At 46.1% G+C, this 20,676-nt stretch overlaps 2 protein-coding genes across 2 annotated transcripts; both read right to left on the bottom strand.

Moving 5' to 3' along the window:
- Positions 1–713: 713 nt before the first annotated feature.
- Positions 714–6,694, bottom strand: LOC114877585 (uncharacterized protein DDB_G0271670-like). The gene is made up of 2 exons (XM_029190343.2): positions 5,919–6,694; positions 714–2,639 (listed from the first exon to the last, which is right to left on the bottom strand). Exons 1-2 carry the CDS (start codon positions 5,968–5,970, stop codon positions 1,153–1,155), a joined length of 1,539 nt encoding a protein of 512 aa, XP_029046176.2. The 5' UTR covers positions 5,971–6,694; the 3' UTR covers positions 714–1,152.
- A 10,305-nt stretch (positions 6,695–16,999) lies between these two features.
- LOC114877608 (putative inorganic phosphate cotransporter) lies at positions 17,000–20,598 on the bottom strand. The gene is made up of 8 exons (XM_029190400.2): positions 20,143–20,598; positions 19,246–19,550; positions 18,901–19,146; positions 18,714–18,798; positions 18,416–18,633; positions 18,160–18,309; positions 17,946–18,078; positions 17,000–17,860 (listed from the first exon to the last, which is right to left on the bottom strand). The coding sequence occupies exons 1-8, from the start codon at positions 20,165–20,167 to the stop codon at positions 17,406–17,408; spliced, it is 1,617 nt and encodes a 538-aa protein (XP_029046233.2). The 5' UTR covers positions 20,168–20,598; the 3' UTR covers positions 17,000–17,405.
- Positions 20,599–20,676: the final 78 nt, after the last annotated feature.

Raw genomic sequence — 20,676 nt, forward strand, 5'->3', positions numbered from 1 at the left:
ATGCGATTCGTTAGGGTGTATTAAAAATGAAAAAGAAAGTACCTATTTATAAGAAAATGAGAGAACGGTGTAGGAAATTCGAGATACAACCAGCCCATTATTATTCGTGGCGCGTAACTGCCAAAAATTAAGCGATGTTCATGAAACCGGCCAGACACACCTGCGTTCGTTAGCAGGTGCGCGCGTAAAATTTCTCCCCGTGTCGGAACTACGCTGTTAAGACTGTTAAGACTGTTAAGACTGTTAAGCGGTGTATCGCGACCCGTTTTATTCGGCCTTGCGACCGGAACAGCAATAACCGTGCCTCCTTTCTTTTGCCATCCATTTTGCGATCCATTTTAATTTTCTTGATACATATTATGAAATAATCAAATTACGACTTATATTATCAACTTTTGTCTTTTTGCTCTTATTCCTCTTATTGCGATTGCAGGATCGCTAGTTGAACGCCGATGATTCTCATAACAAGCACATACACGCGTACTTAGTTTTATCGTTGCATATTAGCTGAGGTAGGATTGATAACGGGCACGATTTCACGTGGATTGTTGCTACCGAACCAATCTCGTCACACGTATCTACATATGTATATCTTACCACTCGTTTGTTAATCGTTTAGATTTCAAAGGAATATCGTTCAACTTGAGCTACGCGTTAATTATGAAACTTTGGTGGGAAAAAAGGAGGATCGTAAAGAATATAAAACATGTATGTATGTATGTATGTATGTATGTATGTACATACCACCGGTCTACGTTCATCTGTCGAATTTTATTTATTCGAATCATGAGAGATAGCACAAGCATGAAGCGTGTACGTACGTACACGCTTCGCAACATCAACTTTACGCAACATCGAAGGGTTACAATTAGATCGTGTTCGATCGATGTACAGAATCGAAATAGGGTGAACAGTTTGGAAAGACTTTTCTGTTCGCGATGAAATTCGCGTTTTGCATCTTGCATCTGTTGGTATTGGACCAAGAGAGTTTTGGCAAGTTTGTATTCGCTATTCCGCCTCGAATTTCCCGCAAACGATCGAAAGAGAGAAAAAGTAGAAAGATTAAATGCGTAAATGGTAAACGATTCGAGGCGAGGGTCGGTGGGATACGAAAAATGGTACATAATTGGTTACGCGTATCGTAATTCTCACTCAGTCTTCTTTTCTCTTTCGCAGTTTGCCTTCGGTTTGGATGGTCCTGGAAACGAGATCGACGCAGGCCCTCAATGAAGCACCATTGCTCGGCTCGTTTTCCACGGTAGGGTTCACGATTTTACCAAGAGTCATAATGTAACTGCAGGCGATTCTCAAAACGGACAACTTGGACAACTTTTGATTATGAGAATAAGCAGGAATGGCTCGTCTGAGAGTGTCGAACGCGGCGCTTATCGTATGCACTCTCGTTCTTTCTCTCGCATTCGCTTCTATTCTCCTTTCTCGGGTCATATTCTTGTAATTTCTCTGTTGACCCGCTACTGGATGTTGCCTCGAGTGACCGGTTTGGATGTTCGTGGTGGTGGTGGTAGTTGTGGCAGTGGCGGTGGTCGTAATGGTTGCGGTCGTAGACATCGCCGTCGAGAAGGAACCACTGCCAGTGGAGGAGTCGGTTCGATGATTCGGTTGACGATGAAACGACGAGGAGGATGATGATAGAGAGGAGGAAGACAATGACGACGACGACGACGACGACGACGACGAGGAGGATGAGGATGAAGACGAGGACGAGGAAGAGGACGAGGACGAGGACGAGGACGAGGACGAGGACGATGCGGAAGATGACAAGGAGGATAACGAAGAGAGGGAAGCGGAGGAAGATGACAATGGCGGAGGCGGTGGCGACGAGGATAACAAAGCGGACGAGACGTTTGGTCGTTCGACGGTGTACGAACAGGGTTTTTCGTAACTTCCGTTTATTGCTGGATGCGAGGGCACCCTGCTAGTTACGTCTTCTCTCAGGACGAGCGACAATGGTTCTTCTTGCAACCTCGTATGCATCGTCGTGGATCGTAGTACAGACGTTGAGGTGACCGTCGTGGTTGTTTCCGTAACGTTGGTTACTGTCGATGAATCGAATTTTTCACGAGTCGCATGACGCAACCTTGGCGGTAGATGGTCTCGGTTTGTCTGTAACTCGTTTCGTCTTCTTCGGGACTCTTTGTTTCCCTCGGCATTTCCAGAAACATCGTTATTCTCTGAATTCTGACCGCGTTCGCGATCATCCTCGAGGATGTTGTCGCTGTCGTCTACACGATTGATTCGCTTCGAGGTAAGAGACGTTACGGAGAACGGTGGTGCATCCGACAGTAAGGAGAACACACTCGGTCTTTCCACACCGATGCTTTTGCTGGAACAGTTCCATGGTCTGAACGGACTCGGTGATCGAAGAGTTCTGGACTCTTCGTCCTGCACGATTTCTTCCTCGATTTGCTCGAATCTTCTCTTCTTCAATGGTGCCGTACTAGGTTCCTGAATCTTTCGTGGTTCGGCTAGTTTCCTCTTGTTCTTCAAGGATATCGGTGTTACCTGTACCTCCACGCTATCCTCCGAGGCGCTCGGCGAGTGGAGACCAGACATGTCGTCCTCGTCGCCTCCGCTGCAGAAACCAGCATCCTTTTCGGAACCAGTCATCCCACCACCGACTAAAAAGAAACAAACATGAACGCCTGTGAGACGTGTTAAATCGAGTCTAGATCTAATAGAAAAGTTGGATAGTAATTTTATAAAAACTATCTCTAAATAATAATATACATATAAGAGAAACAACGCTAGAAATTGGGGAGAAGACAATTTTTGTCTCGTCTCGTCTCGTCTCGTCTCGTTTTGCCTGAAATGTCTGAAATGTCTGAAATGTCTGAAATGTCTGAAATGTCTGAAATGTCTGAAATGTCTGAAATGTCTGAAATCTCGCCCTGCTAAGGAAACGGAATGTTTTCAGGTTTGATGCGTCATGCAACTTGTACCATCTGGTGCACAGGACTGGTCGGAGATTATAATACGCCTAACCCATCCCTCTCTTCTTCTCTTTCGGTTTCGTCTACATATTTCCATTACCGCTTTTTCCTTCGGGTTCGTTTTTCCTTTCTTTTTCGGTATCATTTTGAGTGTATCGTTTTAGGTGTTATTTTACGTGTCGGATTCGACGAATTTTAAACCTGTACTTGATACAGAAACAATAGGTATTTAAAGGGTAAAAGGAGCGTAGAGTTAACTGATACTAACGCTATCCCCCGTTTTGTGTCGGCAGTCTCATTTGCTTCACTTTTGCGTCAACACATGCCTGATCCTTCTACGGATCCTGAATCGTATCGTACCAAATTTTTTTTCTCCCAATAGTTGCCACTGTATTCTTCGATTTTATCGAGAACCGAAAGGATAGTGATCATTCTATTGTATTTCTTAGTACGAATCGCGATACGTTCGAGTAGATAAATCGACGCGTAACCGATTACGTAGATTGATTTTCTTCGAAATCAAAGATACCGAGGACAGGGTCGAGAAATAAAACGGTTCGTGTACCTGGTGACAATGCGAGTCCAAAGAATGTATCACAACCACGATAACCTCTTTCTTTTTTTTTTCTCTTTCTCTTTCTCTTTCTCTTTCTCTTTCTATTTCTCTCGTCGAATCAAACAGCGTGTACCTATTTGTCGAAAAGTTTGTAATCGCGTTGAAAAATGGCAGACGATAACAGTAAGGAAATTTTTCGCTTTCCGACGCGAAATAAAGAGAAACGGGTATCTATTTTCACTGGAATAAGATAACGAGAGAGATGCGTTGCAAACACGTGTCTTTGGATTATACTGGCGAATATGTTGGTACCACCTTTGTCGTGTCTCGTTCAGCAATTGTTCAAACAACCGAAAATAACATCTGGACATCTGTGTAAACTCGCGGTAAGGCGCACAGCTTAAAGCATACTGGCTGCTATATGTATATCGGATCTTTTCGTTCGAGCTCGAGTGGGCGATTTGAAATTTGTGCGATGCCTGCGACATTTGTATGTAGAAAACAAACTGTATCTCAACTATATGTAATTTCAGCTACGATCAAAGTTTCTTTAATTCTTTAAACGATCTTACAAAAGCTAGATACGCTCGAATCTAACGTCTGAAGACGCAACTGCTCCGAAATAAGGAGAAGAGGGGATCGCGGCCAACTCTCGCGGTGATTATAAATAAGCGACATCGACCAAGTTGAAAGAGCGAAAGAAACGAACACCGACCAACACGAACAATTTTCTCCTTTTCGTTGGAAAATTCGGATAATTCGGATAATTCGGATAATTCGGATAATTCGGAAAATCGATAGAAACGTGGTTAATCCTCGAGGAAAGACAAGAGAGGAGTCGAGGGTAGTGAAGCACGGGCAAAAAGAGAAGGTGGCGCTAGCCAGATGGTGTCCAAGCGTGAGTGACGTTTAAATCGATATCATTGCCTGCAACGATTAAACGATTAAACGATCCTCAGCGTTTGTCTCCTACTTTATTGAAAACAAAAATACGCAAATCGTATAAATATTTACTCACTAAGAGTGATTTCCTCCGATAGCGCGTTGCTCGAGTAGTCGCGTGCGAAAGATTTCTTTTCCCTCGAGTGTGATAACGAAAGAGAAGAAGGAAGGCGGATCAAACGAAGAGAAGTAAACGAAGAAGCAAGGAGCGAGAAAGGAAAAAAGATAAAGACGGGTTTCACGGCGAAGAGAAGAGAAGAAAAGAAAAGATTGCTGTTATCGAAGAAAAGAGAGGCAATACGGATCCGACGGAAAAGATCCGGTTCAGGTAGCAGGTGCGATTTTGCGCACAGGTGGGTGGAAGTTTCGACGCTTAGTTAGCCTCCGTTGCTTTTCGTTTCTTTCTACCTGTGCGTACCTTTGCGTACCTTTGCGTACCTTTGCGTACCTTTGCGTACCTTTGCGTACCTTTGCGTACCTTTACGTACCTCTGCGTACCTGTCCCACGCACAATACGGTATCGATTACACTCGAAAAATCTACTTTTCCGGGCTTTTCCTTCCCTTTTCTGCCCCTTTTTATGCTCGTTGTCGTTTACGAACCAACTTGTCACGGAAATGAAATCGCTTAGTCATTGTTTCCATACGATCGGAATTAGCCAAAGGTCAAAGATTTTTCTTACATCCGTTTGCATTAAAAGGTAACGAGTAAAACGAAATGGCACGCGGCGCGGCGGCGTGTCGCTGTATGTCGAAATAAACGATGAAGAAAGAAGTACTCGGAGAAGCGTGAGAGCAAATGGGTAGCGATTAGATGGGTATGTAGTGAGTTTCGAGTTTGGTCAAGGGGTCGTTTGTTTCGTGCGAGTCGGTTTGCTGTTTGCTGCTGTTGCTGCTGGCTCGTCCGCGTCTGTGTGGCAACCCACGCTGGCGCCGCCGCGCCCTATCTCTCTTTCGCCTTCTCTTTCGGTGTTCCTTGCTTCATTCCTCACAGACAAGTTTCTCTCTCACAATCAGCAGAGCCTCTTGGTCGCGAGTCGCAGCCACGCTCGCACACATACCTAAATCTACTACTTTATCTCTCTCTCTCTCTCTCTGTCCATCGTCTAGACTCTAGACTCCAGAGTGTAGAGGAGTTTGCGTTTGTCCTTTTCGAAGCCGCGTGTCTCCGCGCTGCTAAACCAGTCGATCTCTTTCTCGGGGACGGCTGGCGCCGTTCATAACAATAATTATCGTTCTCTTTACAACTCCCACCATGCACGATACCGATCGACGGAACAACGATGTTTCTCTATTAGGTATAACGTTACGATTTTTATCGAAGATTGATCGCAATCATTAGAACCGATGGAGTTATTCCGGAAATCTCGACAGATATTTTGCATCCATAATTTAACGAAGAAAGATCGCTTAACGAAGGGGAATAGCAGCAGCGCTGAAAACAGGCTTGAAAACATTTGAAATATTCACCTTTCATCAATGTGGACAGCTCCGAGATGGATTCCAGCACGCGATGGGTCATTTTTGTCAGCAGCAATAGTCACGGGTGGTGCTCTTCTATTCTTGATCACCGTACATCCACTACTACTTTCACACACTATTTTTCATGGGGTGGATACCACCGTACACGTGTAACACGGACAAGGTTTCCTTTTCCTCTTTTATGCTGTTCTCTTCCACCACGTACACTTTCTGTTTCTTCGTTACAAGAGTTTTAGAAATCACTGGAAAAATCGAATGCGATCCAAGCACGACTCGTAAACAACAATCGACAAAGTTCAGATTCAAGTAAAAAGATTGAAAGAATTACGGAAACGGAGCACGACCTCGCTCGATTCCCCTCGACCATCTACTGACTCGCCTCGTGCTTTCGAACCTCTTTCATCGCATACGAGCGCAACCGAGTCCCGAGTCCCGACTACTGGCCTGCACAACTTTGCTGCCTCTAACGTTACTACCACCACCATCATCACCACCACCACCACCATCACCACCGCCACCACCACCATCACCACCACTACCAATGTTTGTCTGTTCGATACTACATACTAACTACCAACCCAATGAATCTTGTCTTTTCCCGCTTTTCACGGTATCATCAACGATACCGAGTACCAACCGAATAGCTTAGACACTAGCACAAGATGGAAAAGTTAAATTCGATTGCAAGTTTCGTGCAGCAGATTTGGTTTACGAGTTTTTTAGCGAGAAATCGTTAGATCGTTTGTAAGGGAATGTAAGGAGAATAACGTTGACATCGATGGTGAATGCTGGTGGTATCGGTATCGGTATCGGTATCGGTATCGGGATCGGTATAGGTGTTGGCGTTGACGTTAGCGACGATGGCAGGCGAAACGATTGGCAAAGTGGCGAGGAGAGGAGAGGAGAGACGTACGGCGCGCATTGTTGGCGGCAAGAGGCAGCGGGGGCCGACAGAACGGCGCCAGCCGGCGAGAGTTTGACTCGGCTTCTCTGCACCGTCCATCTTTCTTTCCCACCTCTCCACTGCTCGCTCTTTCTTCCCTTCCTGTCTCGTGATGTCGTGCCTTTCTTCTCTTTCGCCTGCCATGCCCCGGTCTCGTCTGTTTCCTTCGTAGTCGCGCGAATATCTTCTCGACTCGAATTCGAATCGAATACTTTTGTTTCCCGTTTCTTTATCAAGTTCTCTTCTTCTTTCGTTTACTTTTCGTGTTCCTTTACCATCGAAGTCAAAAGGTTTCTTACCTTCTAAACGTCTTAAAGCTAAATGTTTCTTCTACCTCCCAGACCCTCCCTCGAAACCCACTCGGCCGCTCTTTCACCCTTGTTTCGAACCTCTTGGAGCTTTTCTCAACAGCCTGTCCTTTCCGTCCGTACAGCGTTCTCATCTTGTTCATGCTCAACAGCCGAAAGGGCCGAAAGGGCCGAAAGGGCCGAAAGGGCCGAAAGGTTTTCCTTTCCACCCCTTGTTCGACTATTTACGAGCGGAAAAATCCCTCCAATTGTCCCGATTACTCGATGATGACGAGTATCGTTGCGCCTCCTCGTAGCTGGCGTATGTTGGCCATCTGCTACTATTCAACTTAATCTCTGTTTCGACTGGTCGGATTATCCTAATCCGATCGATTGTTTGATCGCACCTTCGTTGGCCGAACCAACATAGTTCCTATAGTTTGGTACTATTTTCGCGATTCGAGGAAAGTTTAAAGCCCCAGGCTAGCTTCTTTCGTTTGCAATCGGTGCAATCGGTGCAATCGGTGCAATCGGTGCAATCGATATTTCCGATCAAGTACAACGACCGGCAGCTATCGTTGCCGTTATCAGCGATGCGGCTGTCCTCGAATCGCGAACAGATAATCGTCTTCTATCGCAACGCACTCGTTACAGCTGCGAGCCAGAATCGATTGCAATTTGCAAGGCGTTGCGATACCACGAACGAACCGTTGCCAAAACAATTGACATTTATTCTTTTCGACCATTCGAACCTCTTTTCCTTTCTTTTCTCTTCTGAATGGTCAAACCGAAGAACGTTTTCTATCTTTGGACGAAATGGAGCGAAATGGAGCGAAATGGAGCGAAATGGAGCGAAATGGAGCGACAAAGGACGGGGAACCCCCGATGCGAGCGCGATCGGATCGTCTGGTATCTGCGAAACATATGCGCAGATAGGGGTGTGTTAAGGGTATTAAAGAGAAAAGGCGAACAGGCAGGCCGGGCCATCGGATTTGTTGGGATGCGTGTCGACCAGATGCGACGAAAAAGGCCAAGGAAATTCCCAAGGGTACAAACTGCCCTTCCAACTCGGAACACGTTCGACCGAGTTTTGTACATACGAGTACATATAAGATCAATATAACAACGATGAGACGTATCTGTAGACGATTCGTTTCCTCGAAAATGTTTCCTCGAGATGTCGCGAAATCTAAAAGATGATGGGGAGGAATCGTTGACAATTTCTGAGAAGGATCCATGTTTCCAGCCCGAGTACGAGGTACATAGTAGTAACCTGTCGGGCAAGTTTGGCAAGGGTCTTCTCATTTCCGAGGGCGTCGCGATTTGTCGGTATCCCCACTGTGTTGTAAGTAGCGGCACACGCACCTGCCGTTGCCACTTGTGTATAGTAGTTGCCAGTCGCTTGCTGCTAACAATAAATCTTACACCTTGCTTCGTCCCTCATCTATTCTCTTATCCGCGCCCCTTTAATTCTTCGATTCGGCGGACTTTTCAATATCGATCAGTTGTGTTTTTACCTTTGCACGAGTTTACGTATCGCGCGTATTACCGACCACGAAACGTGTTTGCGTGGACACGGCCGTTTAACGTGGCGCGCGCAAACCATGTTACAGCAACATGTGCGTACTTTATATCTCTAAATATTTGATAGGCGGATCGCGCGGCTGCGTTCGCATCTGCGCCACTGTCAGCTTCAATTATTAAACCTTTGCCATATGTCCTTTCTCATCCCTACGAGCCCACCCCTCTCTATCACCATTTCTCTCTCTTTCTTTTTCGTGGCTGTTGGTAACGCGTACCGCTGTCTATCCCGATTCGGGCGGGCGCAATCGAAATGTTGCGATTTCGTTCTCGCAAATAGGTTATCAGCGTGAAATTCAATTAATTTCTGTTCTGTGGAGTCAAGGTTCGACGTATGTACCTATCATTATTCGATCACGGTCGATGGGTGCAGAGTAGCAGGTGTCGATTGACTCGGCTCTCGAAGGTAAATGCACCGCCGCCGCGCCGTGCCGCGCCGGGGCGACCAATGAGAGAAGGTGCATGCGTGTGCGCGCGCGAGCACCAACAGCAACACCAACACCAACATTCGTGTCATCGGTGGACGGCTGAATTATTTCGCGTGGTCCGCGCGGTTCTTCGCACCTGCCGTTGTCAAAAAAGACAGCGTCATCTTCGGCCGTCGTCGACGCACGATTCCGATCGATTCGCTTCGAAATTCGACGTCTTTTTTCTTCGGTGAATTTCGCGGTGTTTTACTCCTTCGCCTCTCGGTCGCTGCTTCGATAAACGGAGTCGAATTCTGATTAATCCACATTATTGCAGCTGTTTATTTCCTCCATTTTTTCTCTCCAAATTTGGTGCTTTCGAATGGAAGTACCTAAATGGCGCGTTAATGACGGAGGAGGTGATTGACGCGCGTTGACCAGCAGGATGCTCGAGGAACGAGACGCTTCGGGCGGTAGCCGGGTATTCCAGCGTTTTCGTTCATCCTTGGAATTCGAGAAGGCGTACACGTGCTGACGAATGGTTTGATCCGTAGGAAACTAGCATTAAAAGTGTATAGTAGTAATTTGTAGCCGCTCAAGTTGGAAGAGAGATCGGCAAACGCTCCCACGCTTGCCTGCGTAGCTATGCGATAATGGAGCGACGGAATCTTGTTAGTACATGTGTACCTATATCGTTCGGTAGCGATCGGTAGGTAGCCATCGGTAGCGGTCGCGAGTTAACGAGCAAATTCTTTTCTTTCATATGGCTGTTTATCGATTAGACTGAACAACCTAGAGCAACGAACCACGGAATATTTTCGAGTGTCGAACGCCTGTTTTTCTACGAAATTCAAATTTCGCACGCGACGAACCGTGGGAAACATACGGTGGGCGGGAGTACCGTTCGTCATTTGGTCGTCAGTTGGTCCAGAGTTAAATTGGACGCGTTTAAACGGACAACTACTCATTTTTCATTTATCGCTTTGTATTACACGGCAGGGATGAACGCTCCTCGATTATCGCGACCTTAATCGGACTTTTACGTATTCCTTAGCGAATCTTTGAAAGTAGAGAAAATTACGCTAGAACGTAAGTTGTTCTACATATAGCGCGCGATTGGTGAAGGAATTGATAATGGAATTGATGGGGAAAGAGATAAAGAGCGAAAAAGGTATGTCGTGGCGGTGGCGCCGTTGATGGAGGGAACGAAACTTGCCGAAGCTCAACAGGTGGCTCGATCGAGATCTGGATGAGAGAAGGAGAGAAAGAAAGAGAGCGTGCAGGGGCAAGAGGAAAGGAGAGAAAGAAGAACGCTGCACCATGCAGCAAGCGTGTATGTACATACATACATATTACAAGAGGGAAAGAGAATATGAAAGACAGAGAGCATTCTTAAGCGGCTTTTCTCCGAGCGCAGTCGCGCTGCGATCGTATTTCATCTCGCGCGTATACGGTATCGTTTATTTCTCACGTTCTCGAACCTCGAGGGCTCTGGCTTCCTGACTTACGATCCTTGAAATATTGCGCGCCAATTACCTCTTGCCGAAGAATGTGCCAGGCGGATCGACGAACCAGTTTCATTAATTTCTCCTTTCTTTCGTGCCTTACGATTAGAAGAAAATCTACACAGTTTACAAAATTTCTCTAGAGTCTAGAAATTGAAGATCGAAGCAACTGGCGTCAACGACGACAACGACGACGACGAAGAAGACGTAGAGTGTAGACTGTATCGTTCTTTCGAAACGATTCGTTCGGTCGACGAAACGTGTTACAGGTGCACGGAGCCTGGGACCGGACCACTCGTTAAACATGCCACGATGCACCTGCCGCGTGGCATCATTCATTGCCTTTATTTCTCTACCCTCCGCCTTTCTACCCTTCTTCGTTGCCCCCGTTCATCCTTTTGCATTCTCCGTTCTTTATCCATCAGCGGATAATCTGTTAGTACTCGAAATCTTATCTTTCATTCTTTCTCTTCTCATTACGCTTCCGTTCTTTTAGTCGTTTGATTCGTTCAAGTTGTCGAATGGAAGGAGTCTCGATGGGTCTGATTGTCAGCTGGAAGAACGGAGAAGGATTCGTTTCGGTCCGAGGCAAACTCGGACAGGTGTAGCAGAGAAAATACGAGTAGGTTAAGGGTCTAGGGGTATCGGTTACAAAGCTGGGTAAGAGTTTAGAAGTTTAGGGGGCCCGGTCGCATCAAGAGCGTATTGTTCGTCGAAAGAAATTTACGAATGGCAAGGGTGCGGGGGTGCGGGGGTGCGGGGGTGCGGGGGTGCGAGGGTGGTGGCGTAACGAGTCCCTCGACGCGAGTCTGATTTATGCCTGGTTCGAAGGAAAGAAGGCGTTCTCGACCTACCTTCTTGTCTCTGCGTTTCTTCCGTGATTCTCGTCTCGAGTACCGCGCACGTACCGATTTTCCCTTGTTTAGATGTCCTGCTTTTGTCTCGGTGACCAGGGAACGTGAACCGTCCAAGCTAATGGATTAGAGAAAGAGAAGAGGAGGGAAAGAGAATTGGTCGTTGGAAGAGCGTGCTCAGCAGGCACCAAATATCCAGGTGTTGGGTCGTTCGAGGTAATAATGGTGATGCGCGGACAACGGTTCGATGACCCAGGTGGTAAAGGAATTGTATACGGTGACACCGATACCCCAAATACGGCCAGCGGCGTCATTGTTCACGGTGTAACCGATACCCTCTGCTTCCGAGAACAGGCTGATCTTCTACCTGTTCCTCTGTCCGCATAATTGCTCGGCCTTTACACACCTCGGCTTTTGTATTTCGACCAATCTTTCTCGCTTTTGCCCTCGCGCCAAACGCAATGTTTCCTTGTGCTTTCTTTTTTCCGGAATGGAAACTCTTGGTCTTTCCTCGAGAGGAAAGAGAATCTCTCGGAGGTACATATTTGACGCGTTGAAACGTTGAATTCACAAGCTTACGGTACGACGCATCGGCAAGAAATGCCGTTCAAATCGGCAAAGTGATCGCGGGTAAAAAGTTGCAGCTCCTTACCGTCGCGACTATGAAACACGATACATACGAGGAGCCAGAGCATGGCGCTTCGTTCTCGAACGCTTGCCAGTGCAGACGAGCGAGAAAGAGGGTGCGAACGAGCGTGTAGCGTGTAGCGTGTAGCGTGTAGCGTGTAGCGTGTAGCGAGACCGTCGCGGTGCGGTGTGGTGCGGTGCGGTGGTTTGGTCTAAAGATTACGGGGCGCGACATCTGGCGCCACATGCCCATTTAAAAGCTGTCGCGTACACGTAATCGGACGATGGATAGAAATCGTTCACGGTTTTCGTACAATTTTGTCATTTTTATTAATTGTACAAAGAATTTTATAATTACAGGATAGTCGGTGGTCTGTTGGATTTCGATTCGAATCGTTTCTTCCAAGAAAACGTTGAAACCTTACAGGTTTCAAGCGAGACACGGTTTTCTTTTTCTTTTTCTTTATCTTTTTCTTTTTCTTTTTCTTTTTTCGGTTTTAATTTTCCCCTATGAGAAAAATGAATTCCTCTGGCGACAGGGAGATCCGTCGCGTATTAGAACGATTCAAAGGGTTTCCCGAGTACGGAGCTGGGTGAAAGCTTTCGCTTATCCGGCGAATCGACCGCATGAGCAATAATGAGCATACGCGTGAACGCGCGTTTATGCATAATTTGCTTGTACAGCTTGGTCCATTTCTATTCCAGTCGTATAACAGCTGGTTGGAGGATTGGTTAACTGGACGAAGTTTCAGTTGGCAGTTTTCTGAAAAAGTATTTAATCAGCCCGCGTGTCATTTTCTTTTGCGACGCATCGTGAAACGATCCGTTTCAACGTGGCGCATGGCGCGGCAAAGATTTTCACGTTTTCGTTACGCTCGATTTGGCTCGTTTTCACTCCTCTTTCCCCGTCTTTTCCCGAGCGTTCTAATTTCGTGACCGACACGTGCCCGGATGGAAACAGATGTACCTCGGCATCGTCGTATAAATACATCGATGCTCGCTCGGGTAACTGGGGGCGGCCGAATATCCCCGACGGTCGACGCGACGCGACGGGATTTCGAGAGTCGAGAGCCGAGAATCGAGCCTTGGAATCGATATAAAGTTACCGGCGTGGCATGGCATGGCGCGGCGCGGCGCGGCGCGGCGGTACGACTGGCGCCAACGTGACTGCGCGATTCCAGTTACTTGGATCGTGGTCGCGGTACGTTTCGCGGTCGTTAGCGAGACTGCTATCGCATAGATTTTTCCCAGTGATTCTCTTTCTTTTATTTTCTTGCTTTCCATCGAAAGCATACAGACTAGAAATGGAAATTAGATTACCAACCGAATACTGAATTAATCTCGCTTGAAGCGAACCGGACAGAGTTCGGTTTCTTGCTGCGTTTCACGGCGAAGGTACCGATTACAGCGCGGCGTGGGCACGTTTCTCTCCTCTACTTCGAAGTAACTTTGCGCCTACGTGCTCCGCGTAAAACGCCTTGTCCGACTCTTGTCGTTCCAGCTGGCGCCGGTTTATTTTCTTGCGTTTCAATTCTTAAGTTTTGAAATCAAAAATTACATGGAATTTCTAATAGAATAGCGCGGCGTGGCGCACGTTTTTTTTGCCGAGCAATTCGTGAACGGGAGGCGCTTTAAAAATGCACACGGCAAAAAGGCAGGTGATCGCGAACAGACCGATCCCGACAGAGACAGAGCCAAAGGGTAAAAAACGCAATACGTCGAGAAGCGCGAGCTACTTGCACAAACTACAAACTGCGTGTCAGGTGTTGTGCCATAAGGGCGAAAGCGTGCATAACGGGTGTTTTACGAAATTTTACGAAACCTATCGCAATAGAACCTATGAACGCGATAGAATCGAGTAAGTCGTAAGGAAAAGTATTACATATTATTATATGTATGTAATACGAGACGGTTTGTTGTGACTCGAATTCGTCTCGGTATCGTCGGAGTGATCTGATGATGAGTGTTCGAGGGGCGGGAGGGAAGAGTTTGTTGCATCAGGTGGAAATTTCGAGCAAACGTGGACAATTACGACAGGTGGGAATGCATATGCGAACGCGGTTCGAAACCGGAAGCTGCTCGAGCACGCAAACACGCGGCGAATCCGTATAAATTCGACGTTGCTTATTACACCACGTTTCTCACTTTTCTGTCACCAGTCGAATTCGTTTTACCTTACCTTTGATTGACACCGGTGGCCGCGTTTCAGCTCGATCGAGACAAGTCGTCTAGTTGCACCATACGCGAAAGTCCCTATATCTCATCGTCAGTATCTTCTCTTCTTGCTCGGCATAAAACTCGCTTTCTCCCCTCAGTTACTTTCTTTTTTCAATTTGCGAACGATTGTTCTCAACGAAGCGGAATGTCGTCAACCTTAAGAGAATTTTTTCCTCGAAAAAGTGGTGTTCTGTCCGAAGTTTGCGTGAGGGTGGCGTGTGCCCGCGGGGGCGTTGGATTTCGAATCGCGTGCAGGCTTATTGGAGCGTGGTTCTCATCAGCCACGTCGCAGAACTCGTTCGCCTACAATTCGAAGGAGCATTTTACCACGCTCGGCTCCCACTGCTTCGAATCCCACTGGCGCAACGATGCTGCGCGTCTCTAAACGTGGGCGGATCGGCCGGTCAGCCGCCCCGGGTGTTTCTCACCCGCATACCTTGCGTACGTGCTCTGCTCATCCTCCTCTTCCCTCTTCTCTCTTCCCTCTTCCACACAACTCCCTTGCTACCTCTTCTGTCTTCTCTTGTCTCGTTCTTTCTTTACACATCTTGCGAGCGAACGATTCTTTTTCCAAAATCGAGATCGAATCCATGAAGAGTGAAAAGAGGTAGAGAGAGAGAGAGAGAGATGGAGCAGAGAATCTGAATGGGGAAAGAGGTTCGCATCGCCTCGAGCTTGTTCCCATGAGTTGGGGGTGGTAGGGGAGCAGTTTGCAGCGCCGATAGTTGTTCTTCGACTACTCGAGGGCATCGGCGTTCCTCGAGATCGGTGCGTGCAACCGTTCGCTTTCCAACGCGTTATTACGAGAAACCATAATGATCGGCCAACATCATTTCTTCCTGCGCTCTTTCGTTTCGTGCGAAATCATCGGGCCAATTATATCTTGAAAAATTCTGCAACGTCTCTTCTTTTCTCACTCATTGTCAGTCAGCGAAAGAATTTTATCCGATATCAATTAAATTAAGAGAGTAAAAATTCAATTATTCAACGCTCTTAGATTTTCCAATTATTTCGTTTTTTTCGCTTCTTTTTGCAATGCATTAATTCAGATTTTAACCACATGGTTCGAGACCAGAGCCATTCTTCTTGCAATAAGGCTCACCGTGGGATTGAAAGATGCGTCTAACGTTCCGCGAATACCGCGATCAGGAATGTATACGAAAGACGAATATACCCGTTTGGCTTCTGGCTTTTGGCTTCTGGCTTCTGGCTTCTGGCTTCTGGCTTCTACCTTCTACCTTCTACCTTCTATCTTCTATCTTCTATCTTCTATCTTCTACATACATATGTACTTGTACCTTCTGGCAAGAGATAGACAAGACTGGATAGTAAAGGGTGGGAACTAGAACGCGTGATCTTTGTCGTTAATAAAAAACTGAGCAAGATTTTCAACGCATCCAAGGGTTTTCCATATCGGGTAACGTGGAAATATTGGCAGGGATTATCATGCGCGTGTATGGATGAGGAAAGAAGTTTAGCTCGTAAAGCTGATTAAACCTTAGTTAATCAGAAACGAGCAAGAGAGTATCGGATCGAGGAAGCGGACTCGTGGTATTCGGTAAGCAACTCGTTAACTTGTGCTCCTGGTGAACAGTTGCCTGAGCGGGCGGTCCCGCGCGGCAAACTCTTCGCGGGGCTACCTCCGTTACTCTGATGGTCGCCTACTCTTTGCGACATTGCGATTGAATTCAGTACCGCAGTCCGTGGATTCTTCGCATTCTACATTCTTTTATCCTCCCTTTCTCACATTATTCCACGGTCCATTTTTCTCGATTTACTTGCTTGCTTCCACCTGAATGTCTACCGAGGAAATATCTACTGCTGTTATCTCGTTCGATCGACAGCCGCAGTGAAAGCGGTCATCTGCATTACCGAACCGTTAATGATATTCAAACTTTATTTATCAATAATTATCGCAAAAGTAGTCAGCGAGAAGATAATATAATATAATCTAATATAATCTAATATAATCTAATATAATCTAATATAATCTAATATAATAGAAAAAACATTCTTTTATGACAGATTCTGTGTGTATGTACATACCTTGCGCGCTCTGTTCACATTTTTAATTTGCAATTGGACTGTTTCCCGCCAAGATTTCTTTATCATCGGGCGCGAAACGACGGCACGAGGTTGAAGGCAGGGTGATAGTTCTGTTGCGAAAAAGAAAGGAAAGGAAAGGAAACGAAGGGAAGAGCAGAGAAATCAGCTTCTCGATCGGCTGCGTTCCTGGCATGACGGTGAAGCGCCGCAGCGCCACGCGTCACGGCGAGCATCACCGCAACGCGCGGCGCCTTTACGCCGGTCATCGCGACGCGGATCCACCGTCGTCTTATGTCTTCTTCCCTTTTACAGCTTTCCTTCGAGTCCATTCGAGTCTTCCTTCTTTTTCCGACAGAATTTCTTTCACTGATTCCGTTTCGCCAATCCGCTCTACTCAAGCGCCTCGTTACCACCGACAGACGAAATGAAAATTGCGCGGGCTCGCGGCTCACTCTTATTTTATTCAAAAATATCCAAGTCGCGCGTATTCGTATTATCGATAGTCGATAAATCGCACCGCCCAAATGGAAGTTAATTTAAAATGGTCGGCTAGAAATTGAAAACATATACATATATGTATATAAATAAGCAACAATTACAAATATGTTCGAAGCAAAGGCTATTAATTAAATTTTTTTTTTATTTATCTTTCTCAATTACATATTGTGCGCGTTTTGAACATGGTACAGCTGTAGCCATCTAACAGTGCAATGTTAAAACTAAAAGTGGTAAATTTTCATTCACTTTTTCTCGGCTTATTAGAAGTCGCAAGATATTCTGCATCTATCTTATATTTCGTATAATTATAATAGCATTAAAATGCATGAAATGCGTTAAAAATATAAAATGTATGTATACATATAACTGATACCGAGTTTGAGATACGCAATCATTTTCAAGCCGCTATCATTCTTTACACCGGCATGCGGCAGAGAGTGTTACGAGTAGCATCCTCGAAGCGCGAAAATTCTAACTAATTTGAAACTGTAAGAAATGTTGAAGAAATGGTTAAGAAATCATTTCTGTCTGGTCTTTCAGCGGTATAGATTCGCGTTTTGAAGTAAGAGATTTCGCTGCGTCTGCCTTTTCTCTATCTTCGATCTGCTCAGGATTGTTCCATTTCTGCAGTTCGCCGCTGCCGAAGATAGCAAAGGTAAGAGCGCCAGAACAATAAGTCGAAGCTAGAACCCAGAAAATGATACTCCATCGAGCGTAGGTCTGATTTTTGTAAGTTATCGTGCCGACCATATAACTGCTGAGGAATCCACCGAAAGAGCTAAGGGTGTTCGCCATGCCGAAGATGGTCCCGGAAAAATTTGGTGCAATGTCCAGGCTGTTTCCTAGGTAACCTGCCGTTACCGCTCCGTTGATCGTTAAAGCAATGGTGAAGATGGCTACGGACGTGACACGGTCGCATCCATGATAAGCTTGTACTATCATCAACAGTCCTGGGCTCAGAATGGCTATGAAGAAGCATTGAAAATGAGACGCGACATAATGTCGTAGTTTTACATACATATGTATGTATTTACATATAGATGTACTCACCGAACGTAGTGAAAATTTTTCGAATGGCAGTTACAGACAACCTTTTTGTTCTTAGTAAATAGTCGGCCAAGGAAGACATCGACACGGCGAATATGTATTTACCAAGATACGGCAAAGAAGACAGTATTCCATTCTAATTGTAAGCGAAAAAAAGAAATTTCGGATTAACGAAATCGAAGAGGTATTCTCATGTGTAATACGAATAGGAGCAAACCTCTTTAATGTTAAAATTCAAAATGTATTTCATGTACGTTGGTAGTTGATTGACAACGGTGAAGTAACCGAACACGCTGCATGCGTGCGTCACAATGATGGCCCAAACTGGAATCGAGGTGAAGATGGACTTCCATGGAACGGTCAATCGCTGAAAGGGGAAAGACATAATATGTACATATGTACATATCATGTAGATACATACGTAGATTCTTCTCGCTGAAAAGTTTTATCTCGAAATATTTTTTCTCGATTACCTTTGTGGTGGCAGTCGAGCCAATCGCATTTTCGATGTATCGACGTTCTTCGACGGAGATTCTTGGATGCTGAGCTGGAGAGTCGAATATCAATAGAAACCAGGCTATGCTCCAAAGCAGCCCGATCGTACCGGTTACGTAGAAAACGGATTGCCATCCGAAAGAAGCGATGAGAAATCCAGACATCGGCATCGTTATCGCCGCACCGAGCGACGAAGCTGAAACGGGCCGAAGAAAAAGTCTTCTTTGAAAGGCGCGCGTTTGTAACGCAGCGTTGTACCCGATCGTTATTAAATACCCATCATGTTGGAGACAAATTTGCTTCGGTCGGTCGGTGGAATCCATCGAGCAGTCATGGGTTGCATAGCGGGCCAAGTAGCTCCCTGCGTTCAAGCAATCGCAATCGCAATCGTTTCGAGAACTGTTTCTAGTCTACACTGTACAATTGTAGATACAGTTGAACGTTTAAAATTGTAGAAACGCACCAGCATGAATCCAAGAACGGTTCTTAAACCTGCCACCATAATGTATCCATAAGTGGCGGACAACGGTGTTAAGAGCGTTATACCACTCGATAACAGCATACTGTATCCAAACACCCTCTTCGGGCCTATGATCTCCGCCAGCCTTCCGCCTGGTAATTCGGTGCAGATATAGCCCCAGAAGAAGCTTCCCAGTACAAGATTCACTTGGTATTCGTTCCACGAGTACCTAGTTTCATTCACTTCCTCCTGAAACGGAATGAAACGGAATGAAACGGAATGAAACGCGTTCATTGAAAATGCGTCAGAAGCAAAAGTCGTTTGAAGAGAAAAATAAATGCGGCATACATGTGTAGGGAATTTAACGAAAGAAGAACCGTTGGTTGCATCATCAGTGGTGGTCGTCGTCGTCGTGGTCGTCGTCGTCTTCGGTTCTCTTCTCGTTGTTCCATTATCAAATAAGTTTGCAGCGGTTCGCTGGGGGGAAGATTCGAAGCATTCGTTGGAAAGGCGAATTCCGCTGGAACGAGAGCTATCGTTGCTCGGAATTACCATCGACACGATGGCGATCGTCATATTGACGCGTAACATATAGTTCAACATGAAACCCAATATCACCATGATGTTTAACACTTGTCTGCACGTGAGCAAGTCTGCAAGTAGGTACATACATGAAACGAGAATAAAACGAGTTCTTGGTTGACCGGGTTAACTCGTTGACTCGTTACGTGACATATTTTTTATCTAATTTTCAGTTACCGTTTCTAACTTAATTTATCCATTGAGAAGCGATCGGTGCGGTGTTGATGGGGTTACAAGGATAAATTTGAAACGAAGGGAAATACGATGAAGAGTTTGGTCGCGCAACGACCCTCCATGATTGCTTCGACGCGTATCTCGAACGTAATATACGGACAAATTAGTGACCCCTATGAGTAACAATTTTGTCTCGTTGACGATTATTTAACTCGGAGGGTTCGTCGTTTCTTCGAATCGCGAGGAGGAACTTTTCAAAGAAGAAGCATTGCCTTTGAAACTTTGCTATGACGACCTTCACCCAGAACTTAGTTATTTATACTCTTGTTGGCCGCCGGTGCATTTGTCAAGAGCATGGACGTCGGAAGCAACGCCTTCGACACGGGTCGATACTGGTATACTTCTTTTTCGAACGCAGCGTGGACCGTGCCCGTTGAGCGCGCGTTTATGCGTCAGATTCAAATACGAAGGTGAAGGGTTGTCGCTTACCTCTTATGTTCCGGTTCGACGCCATCCCGCGTGCAGAAAATCGCTCGAGGGAAAGAGAAAGTTGACACTCGCGTTTTTCGTATGGCCGTTGTCGCGAACCAATCGGCAGACTAGAACATCTTTCGAAAGAAAGACGTCGTCGTCGATGTTGGCAAAAGTTTTCGGTGCAAAATCGCCAAGTGGGAATACGCGGTTGGCAGCTGTCGCCCTCCAACTGGTCGCGCGATGCGATGGTTCAGTTACGACAGAGCGTGGATTACTCGAACGGTTACACGTTACACGCACGTGTAACTGCTTGTGTTGGTGCTTCAATTCCTATTCCTATTCCTATTCCTATTTCCGTGATCGTAGATGTAGATATTCACGACGCGGCTTGTTCTGCTGTTCCACGAGTGGACCGTTAAGGTTGCCGCAACTAGCAACCATTGGCACCGTTACCGTTGCTCTCGTCCCTTCTGCCGCCGATTGTCGCGTCACGACAACGATGGGACCATTAACAAACATATAGGACGTATTACGCGTATCTACCGAGTT

This window comes from Osmia bicornis, chromosome 12 (assembly GCF_907164935.1).
Source record: "Osmia bicornis bicornis chromosome 12, iOsmBic2.1, whole genome shotgun sequence".
Taxonomy (NCBI): Eukaryota; Metazoa; Arthropoda; class Insecta; order Hymenoptera; family Megachilidae; genus Osmia; species Osmia bicornis.